The 10,000-nt window shown below is 44.3% G+C and overlaps 1 protein-coding gene across 3 annotated transcripts in view; it reads right to left on the bottom strand.

The window, feature by feature from the left end:
• The window catches only part of LOC115547812 (glutamate receptor 1-like), a 54,794-nt gene that overhangs the window by 22,397 nt on the left and 22,397 nt on the right, over positions 1–10,000 (bottom strand). For all 3 annotated transcript variants that reach the window (XR_003977428.1, XM_030362276.1, XM_030362277.1), the window contains exons 5-13: positions 7,989–8,042; positions 7,201–7,359; positions 6,771–6,938; positions 4,275–4,379; positions 3,852–3,962; positions 2,943–3,149; positions 1,669–1,884; positions 696–825; positions 95–248 (exon numbers count right to left, since the gene is read on the bottom strand). Coding sequence is in view for 2 of the 3 variants with exons in the window: in XM_030362276.1 (XP_030218136.1) it covers positions 95–248; positions 696–825; positions 1,669–1,884; positions 2,943–3,149; positions 3,852–3,962; positions 4,275–4,379; positions 6,771–6,938; positions 7,201–7,359; positions 7,989–8,042 (1,304 nt within the window). In the remaining variant the exon portion in view is untranslated. The remainder of the gene's footprint in view (positions 1–94; positions 249–695; positions 826–1,668; positions 1,885–2,942; positions 3,150–3,851; positions 3,963–4,274; positions 4,380–6,770; positions 6,939–7,200; positions 7,360–7,988; positions 8,043–10,000) is intronic.

Genomic DNA, 10,000 nt, shown 5'->3' with positions numbered 1-10,000 from the left:
TTGTGATCGTTTGACGCTAAAATCGACATTTGATTAATCGCCCAGCCCTATGACCAGGTGCTGCTGAGGTTTGGTTCTCTAATGCCAGTGGTACCTGGGGGAGATGTCACAGCCCTGCTGCATGAAGGCCCCCAGGGAGAACCAGAGAGAGTTGAAGATCCCAAACTCATTGGTGTATTCTCCTGCCTCCTTCTCCTTTTGCTGGTTCTGGCCGCTGGTCTGGGGCTGTGCCTGGGACTGGGAGTAGCCTATGAGAGGGAAGGAGAATAGCTGGGTCAGACAATCCCCAACATTACCAACAACTGCACATAAACAACAGGAACAGTAGAAGAATGACTAGTTTCATGGTTCAATTAAGTGCTAATAACTAGCTCAAAAATGACCACCTAATTTAAAGACCTATGTTTTTTTGGAAAAATGGTTTTCCACCAGTATATATATTATGTATGAATGCAACATAGGTCACGTTATCAGTAATTCACAGAATATAAATAAACACATTCAATTTGAAATACAGAAAAAAGCAGTGTGTAAGGTTTGTGTTTTAAGGTTTTTAATTTAGTCACAAATCGCCATTCTTTACATAATTGTACATAAACTGTGCATTGCGTGTGGTGGCCATGAAGCCTTAGTCTGATGGATCAATAAATCGTGAAGCCTTAGTGTGATGGATCAATAAATGATCCGATCTATACCATGCGATTGTCCGTGTTCTGAGGAGGAGTTGTTAGCGGCATGTCGGGAAGAGGGGCTGGCTCCAGCTTGCTGCTCGTCTTCATCATCATCGTCTTCGCCCTTCCACTCGTATGGACTGAAACGACTGACCTGTTTCACAGTTACAAGGGAGGTCACCGGCGACGCCATCAGAGAAGATTCAATATTTACGATAACGGCAGGATCAGAACGAACTTGGTCAGGACATCAAATGGAAATAATGTTTGGAATCTATTTGAAGAGGATATTTGTTTCGGCCATGATGGATTTTCCTTTCTCTTCCTTTTGACTTTCATCCAAACAAATCTGAATTACAAATCAATAATATATAAAATATAACCTAAAGGTTCTGTAGGTTTGGTTTAGAGTTATGATTCAAATGAAATTTGTTTCAAAATCGCAGAGCCATCTGTGAGCTATCAGTGAGGGAAATTTGTTTCCAGGTGACGGCGGGTGCCTCTGTCATCGATAATTAAGATGTTATACTACTCCCGGCTCTTTTTTGAATGATCAGGGCCACTCTTCCCTGATTGGTAAAGGGAATCCATCTTCCTGTCAATCAGAGGTACGTGAAATGCGATGCTAAATGGTGGAGAAACGTTGGTAGGTAGAGAAGGAAGAGGACATGATGGAGGGGTGTTTGGTTTCAGTTCTCTTCCACACATATCTGTGCTCTCAACTCTCAAAGCTCCTGTTCCTTTAAGGATTATTTATGTGGAAATGATTTAACCTTTTTTTAACTAGATGCCTTCCCAGACACTAAAGACGAAGATTACCCTATTTGGCAAACTCTGGCAGGTTTTACAGTAATGTAATCAGGTAGCACTATCCCTGTCAAATACAGTTTGTTTTTTTAATAAAAAAATGACCTGGTCTTTTCTGAAACTATCACAGATACACACGTGCAGACAGACACACACACACACACACACACACACACACACAAACACATACCAGGAACAGCACCACGCTGACTCCGATGTACGCAAACACGATGCACATCCAGATCTCATAGGCCAGCGGGTCCAGGAAGGAGAAGACCCCCGGCTTGGACTTGGTGGGCTTCTTGATCATGATGGAGATGCCCAGGGACATGAAGGGCTTGGTGAAGTCTATCATCTCCTCACGCACCAGGGTGATGGTCAGGGGAGCCACCGCCACATCGGCTTTCTGCCAAGGGTCGAGAGAGGTAGAGATGGACACATGCAGAGAAGGGGAGAGAGCGTGAGAGCAGACAAATAAATGCATGCATGAATAAATGAATAAATAGAGACATGCAACGGAGAGAAATTGTTACAACGTGTGACTTCAATCACTTAAAAATGTTTTTAAACGTCATATTCAATTGAGAGTCTGTTAGGTTCTTTCGCAGCCAGCTGTCACGTCTTCCCCCTCAGAGTCTTCAAGGGAGGCGTGTGTTAGATCCCAGTGCAACCCAGGGGCAAAACAAGTCCAAAGAGTGTTAAACTCACAGTGTAACCCAGGGACTAGACCGCACAGACGTGATACACTTACACTTCCCTCCAGTAGAATACAACCCAGCTCCTTCCCCTCTCTCTCTCTCTCTCTCTCTCTCTCTCTCTCTCTCTCTCTCTCTCTCTCTCTCTCTCTCTCTCTCTCTCTCTCTCTCTCTCTCTCTAACCATCTCACTCTCACCATCTTCCTATCTCTTTTTCTCTTTCATCTCCCCATCAATCAGTCTTTCATCCATCTATCTAACACATCTGTTGCCTGTCTGTCTCTTATAACAAAGTTGTATGATTACTTACGGTCCCATCCCCTCCCTTTTTGTTCCTGTCTCCCTCCTCCATTCATCCCTCCATAATCCTCCTCCCAGGAGACGGGTCTCTGTCGCTGCTCTCATGTTGGATCCTTTTGAGACTCTTACTAGCAACCGCAATCTATATACAACAACAAGCGCTGTACAAGCCCCAAGGACAATATCACCACCATCACCACCAGCAACACACACACACACACACACCCAAACACCACCAGCAACACACACGCACCCAAACACCACCACCAACACACACGCACCCAAACACCACCACCAACACCCTCCTCATGGGACTACATTCTTGGGTTTGTGTCTTTGATTATTCTAACCCCTGTAGCCCCCCTTTTAGGGAGGAAACTCTCAACGTAAACGGCATCCATAACAACACCACAGAAAGCATTTTGTTGTTGTAGCTGTTGTTGTTGTGGTTGTGGACGTGTTTGCGTACCCCGTACACCAGCTCCCCCACCATGCCGTTCCACATCTTGGATTCGGCGTCCCTGGAGCCGTACTTGCCGTCGCCCACCAGCTCCAGGCGGTAGTTGAAGCCCACGTGCTTGGCGATCTCCGAGGCCAGCTCCACGCAGTAGCCCTCGTAGCGGTCGTTCCCCACCAGCTGCTCGTGGTTCTTCTTCAGCATCACATACGGGGGCTCCTGCAGTGGGTGGGGTGCGGTGGTGAATGGGAGGGTGGGATTAGTGGGAGGGTTTAGACCCGCCACGGTGCGACTCGACGATGCGACACCACAGGAAAATTTGTTTCCAGTTGGAAATGAGATGATGGATTGTACGAGGAATAGTGAAACCCCCCTCCGCCCACAGAGCGATCAACCGAGAGATCCGAGATCAGTTTCTATGTACATTCCTTTGGCCACAAGAGCTAGGAAATGTACGTTTGAACCATGTGTATGTGTACATATACATATATACATAGTACATACATAGGCTCAAATCACAGTTTTGAGTGTGTATGTATGTATGTATGTATGTATGTATGTATGTATGTATGTATGTATGTATGTATGTATGTATGTATGCATGCATGCATGCATGCATGCATGTATGTATGTATGTATGTATGTATGTATGTATGTATGTATGTATGTATGTATGTATGTATGTATGTATGCATGTATGTATGTATGTATGTATGTATGTATGTATGTATGTATGTATGTATGTATGTATGTAGGTATGTAGGTATGTTGGTATGTAGGTATGTATGCACGTATGCACGTATGTACGTATGCACGTATGTACGTATGTATGTATGACATGTATGTATGTATCTATATATTTAAAGTGTGCAATGAAGAATGTAGCGCATGTGTGTAGTGCACCTGGGCTCGGGGACCTACCAGTATAGTAGTAACCACATAGGTTTTATTCTGCAGACCGTAGAATTCCTCCACTACTGGAACGTAGACTACAGTGTTGACATATTTCTCGTTCTCGTTCCAGTAACCGACCTGTGCACACCCAAACAACAACGACAACGACAACAATCCATGGTTCACACAGTGCCGGCTAGTGAGGGGTCCAGAGAGTACCACGGGGGCGGTTAGAGGTGCTCTCATACTCTACGGTGATCCCCAGAGACCCCATACTATGCTGCTTGTTTCAATAGCCTGATAGGTCAGATGCTGGTTAAAGGGATACAAAAAGGGAACTCAACATTTGTGGCTCGCTCTTACTTGGAAAAAATGTGGCATGGTTTGAACGGTGAGCCCGTTTTGGATTCATTTAATTCAGTGGGAATACGTTGTGACTCCATAAGGTACCTTTATGGGCCCAGTGTGGCTGAGCTCCATAACTGTCAGGGTGAAGTTGGAACGATGACCTCGCTCATCAAATTGGACGTGGCCTGTGAGGCCCTCCAGACGCACCTGTAACACATTCACAAGTTACAGTCACACACATGAAAGACACCCCTCCTGTGTGTGTTCCTGGAGGACCTTCTCAAAGCCTGTTATGTTTTTCTTTAATATAATTTAAACAGTTCAGCTCCTTTGAAGCTGAGGACAAACAGGATTTTGTTTTGAGAACGATGCAAAAACAACATGCTGTGTGGATTTAATGAAAACCTATAGTTTATGCATATAATGTACATTTATATTTAATATAGCTTCTAAATTAAATACATATATGTACACCAGAAATACGGAGGTCTCCAAGAATTTGGTAGCGTTATGGGGGCAGTATAATCTGTTGCCAAACCTAAAGGGCCATTCCCCCCATCCATTGAAAAAATCAGAAAAATGTAACCATAAACCGAAAAGACATATGCTTCTTTCACACGTCTATTGGCAGATTTATGGCAGATTTATGACGAATATGAGTATGCAAATGAGCCATCATTCTTTCATCCATCACAAGTCTGCTTTAGAGCACCCCAGTGGGTACCTAAAGGACATCCCCTTAGGTAATATGGCCATTTTGTGTGGATACCTAAAATAATTACGTCAGAGGCGTCAATGTCCAATGACCGCTGTTGCAGGTGCTGAACACGCAGTTTTTTATAATAGAGTTCAACTTGGAACAACTCACAAGTTGTCAAAGTTGGTACACGTATTGAAACCACCCTTTAACAGGTCTCCAAAAAGTAAGGAAGACAGGAAGAGCAAGCGGCGGGGCAACAGGAAGAACTGTGTGTATAGGAATAGGGATTAGCAGGTGGCACGGCAGGAGATTGCAGAATGACCAATACCCAGACCCCAATGGCCAGCACAGTGGGTTCATGGCAGCACTGTTATAATTACTATTAGCAAAATCACTCATCTTATCTTCGTTAGAAAAAGTAGCACACATGCCGAGTAGAACACATGCAAAATTGGCGTCCCTCTGTGGTCCTGGCTGACGAGGCTCTCCATCTTGGGAATGCTGCACCAGTGTTTACTCTCGTATCTCTCCTCTCATCAGATAATCTTCTTGGGTTTGGATTCACCCGTATGTTTGTGCTTTCCATGAAAAGCTTCGGTAACAGAGGCCAACTGGACTGAATAATCATGATCCATCAGTGAGAGTGAGCAATAAGAGCAATAGAAATGAAGAAAACAACATCCACTCCATGGAGTGGATGGAGTGGATAGCTATCTAGCTCGTCGACTTTCTTCCTCGCTCTCTGTGTTTCCCGTATTTCCCAGACGTTAGGAGCTAAAAGGAGGATGACGCCTTTTTTCCCAGGATGTTAACATGTATAAAGTACATATATCTCTGAGGTGAGTAATGGTTGGAAACATTTAGGATAATGTAAGTACACAAGAATATGTAATACATAAAACAGGTCTAGTTGTTTTAAGATAAGTTAAAGGGGACATATGATTGTGTTTTCCAGAAAACATGTTTTTGAAGCTGTGTGCTGGAAATAGTAACAATAAATCTTGCCTACCGCTATTCCCCTCTGTTTCAGTCCCTTCAAAATGCTCTGTTTCTGGTGTCTGTAGCTTTAATGCAAATTAGCTGCTGCCCATTGACCAATGAGCTGTCAGAGTGAACAACAGCATGGAGGAGAAGGGATTGTTGCCGTTTGCGGACTCCTGGAGCTCTATATAATATAATATAATATAATATAATATAATATAATATAATATAATATAACATATAATAATAATATTATATAATATCTAGGTATTTATATAATATTAAATCTTTCATCACGGCCAAAAGCTATGTGCGCCTTGGATGATACTATGAATCATAAAGACTGCGTCTGACGTCTGTGGTACTTCCACATAGTAAAGACCCCTAGTGGGGTTTATCTCGGCCATGGTTGAGAAGAATTGGGGGAAAGGAACTTTGGCCTTGACTCTCTGAAGTCCATATTGAACCGCGACATGGAGGAGAAAGGGATTGTACTCCGGCAGCTCCGGCGGGGGGAGCTCGGCGGCATTCCGGCAGCTCAGCTCCCGGAGTGCAATCCCTTTCTCCTCCATGTCTCCTCCTTTGGACTGCCGCCAAAGCTTCGGTGGAAGTCCGGCAGCTCCGGCGGGGGGAGGTGGGAGGTAATATTCAAGTGTGCCCCCTTCCTACATAGGAGGGGGCACCGAAACTGACTCGCTGTAGGAGGGGTACTTTCAGAAATGCATATCTCACCCAAGAAATCATGTACAGACCCCAAATCCCAGGAAAAGTGTTGTTTTCACAGTATGTCCCTTTCAAAACAAATATCTTCCATACGTATGACACCTTTAATCAACTACAGAATAATCCATAATTCTAATAATTGTTAGTGACAGTGCTAGGTGTGTGTGGTTGTGTGTGCGTGTGTATGCGCGTACCTGCTGCAGAGCCCTCTGTATGTCGATCCCCTGGCCCCAGGGGGCTGGGGGATTGGCCAGGCACTCCCCTGCGTTCCCCCGCCGAGAGATATCTATCCTCTGCTTCCGAAGATTCTGGAAGGCTGTCGCCATGGCGCTGACACCATCATAGGTTAAAGCCCCTGTGTACTGACCAATCAGAGAGAGATGGGCAAATGAGGGCAACTCTTATAGGATTTCTAATAGTAGGTTCATAATTACATCCTTTTAAATAACCCTGCCTGGGCCCTCACTGGGGAGGTGCACATCCACAGCTGTGTGTTTGTGTGTGTGTGTGTGTGTGTGTGTGTGTGTGTGTGTGTGTGTGTGTGTGTGTGTGTGTGTGTGTGTGTGTGTGTGTGTGTGTGTGTGTGTGTGTGTGTGTGTGTGTGTGTGTTCAGTCTCCCCTCACCTTCAGCCTTCTGCGGTTCTGCTTGATGTCTTTGCTGTCGAAGTCGAGCCACTCTTGGTTGAGCTTCTCCACAGCCGGGTCGGAGGTGTTCACCAGCTGGAAGCCCGTCACGTTGGCCCCCAGCGACTGGAAGGCTGTGAAGTTCAGGTCCTGGAAGCCCTGTAAAAAACACATACACACACATAGACACACACACACACACACACACACACACACACACACACACACACACACACACACACACACACACACACACACACACACACACACACACACACACAAAGACACACATGTTGAAACACACACACACACACACACACACACACACACACACACACACACACACACACACACACACACACACACACACACACACACACACACACACACATACTTACATTATAGAGGTTATCAGAAAGTAATATAGAGAACCCCTGGGACTAAACGACATCTCTCCAACACACACTCACGCATGTGCGCTGGTATCAAACATCACGCGCATGCACCCACACACACACACCCACACACACACACACACACACAGACATATTAAACACTCATACACTTGACATTTGCCTCACAGGAAATTGTAATTTACAAACTCAGCAGGAGATCAAATATACTTAACTGCTTAGAAGACTCACACACACACGTTCCTCCAAGCACACACAAACACACACCCGCACACACATTCATCAAAGCACACACACACACACATTTATCCAAGCACACGCAAACACACACACACACACACACACACACGCACACACACACACACACAAACTCACCAGATTGACGAGTATATAATGGTAGTTTTTCAGAGTCCTCTTCTGAGCTGCAATCTAATAGAGCGCGCACAAGAGAGAGAGAGAGAGAGAGAGAGAGAGAGAGAGAGAGAGAGAGAGAGAGAGAGAGAGAGAGAGAGAGAGAGAGAGAGAGAGAGAGAGAGAGAGAGAGGGTTGAAATGAAGTATGTGGCCGTTAAGTATTTGTATTTATCAGAGGCCTGTAATGATGATGAAAACCGACCATTTACAAACGACTGCATTGCTGCCCTAATGCATTGCCTGAGCACGTGTCCCTTTGTTTGAGGGTGTGTCATAGTGTGCGTATGTTGGTGTGTATGTGTGTGTCCTTCCAAACACAAAATTAGTGGAAAGGCTTTCGTCCTCTTTGAGGAATTAATTGCTCGTCTTCCGTCTTCCATCTTTACCATGACTAAAGAGAGAAACGGAGGGAGGAAAAGAGAGGAAGAGATTTCCTAAATGGGTGAGGGAGGCAGCTTACAAGGAGGGAAAAGGGGTTTGGAAAATAAAAGATTGATTAGGGAGCCGGGGCTTCATAGAGAAAGAGTCCATGTACGGTGGAGAGGAAAGCAATTGTGGTTGGATGGGTTTGTATGAAAGGGCGAGAAGTTTAAAAAGAAAAGAAATGCAATAAAGATGGAACAGCGTGGATGGGAAAGGACCACACAGATGATGATGAAAAAGTGAAGAGTAGAGAAGGCTGGGATATGGGTACCTTCTAATATGGAGATTGCTTCTGGACAACGGACAGTCAAACAAGCTTCGCTGATCACAATGTAATCATCAAGAGAGAAAAATAACATCCATACACTTCTATTTCTTTTGAATGGGAATAAATTCCTGTGTTGCGCCATAGATGATTTTGAAATGCATTTATAAAATCCCTTATTTGAGCCAGGTGATTAAATAACCACATTAGAGATGCTGGAGCGATGCGGGATCTACAAACACAATGTTGTGTTTGTTGCCATCGCCCATTCCGCGTGTAAAAGGGCTCTATTGTATTCTGTGTCAGTGGAAGTCTTTGGAAAAGCTGGCAAAAGCAGTGGCTAGCAGTTCCCTCTGACACAGAGTCTCTAATAGACTGCTGCAGGAAGCCAACCCTGGCTGGGGGGTGGACGGGGGTTATGGTGGGTGGGTTAGGGGGAACCAGGTGGTCCAAATCCTCTTTTCTCTATCCCAGTGTGCAGCAGCAGCAGCAGAGAGGGTTTGGGTTTCATGAGCCGATTGCCTGCTATCTGCATATCTTATTTTATAATGCTGGATGCACAAGCTCACACAAGCATCACATAGCCAGTCGGCTTGAGAAAAACTCGTATAAATATATAAAGGATATAAAGTCCAAGACTTCATCTTCCATGCGGCAATCTACTTGAGACACAAGAATGGAGTTGGAGTTGATGGATGACGTCTACGACTAAGACGTCTACGTCTAAGTCTGTTTAAGTGTGATTGGTTAATAGTTGTAATGCATTCAATATTTATCTCACACTTGAGATAAATATTTACAGTTTTCTTTTATCACAGACACATATTGGTAGATGTTATTTTCTTTACCTGACATGTTTAACTGATAAGCTGATAATAACGCATCACACTAATACACCCGTGTGACCAATTGATGAAGACGGAAGTATATCCGTCGAAATATGTCAGGTAAAGAAGATAACATCTACCAATATATGTGTCTGTGATAAAAGAAAACTATAAATATTGTGATTGGTTAATACTACTACTACTACAAAAAATATATATACTAATGGAGATCAGAACGTTTCTGATACCAAAATCTTCTAGTATCCTGTTCACGGTCAAAATAAATTGAATTCATATCATCATCATCATCATCATCATCATCATCATCATCATCATCATCATCATCATCATCACCAACATCATCAACCCAGTCACCATCACCATCCTCAACATCCTCATCCACAATATCCTCATCTTCATCCTTCTCGTCAGCCTCCCCGCCAGTGTGAGCGTGTGCTG

This window comes from Gadus morhua, chromosome 7 (genome assembly GCF_902167405.1).
Source record: "Gadus morhua chromosome 7, gadMor3.0, whole genome shotgun sequence".
In the NCBI taxonomy this organism is placed as follows: Eukaryota; Metazoa; Chordata; class Actinopteri; order Gadiformes; family Gadidae; genus Gadus; species Gadus morhua.
The sequence above is the reverse complement of the archived record's forward strand: the minus strand, read 5'-3'. Positions and strand labels throughout refer to the sequence as shown.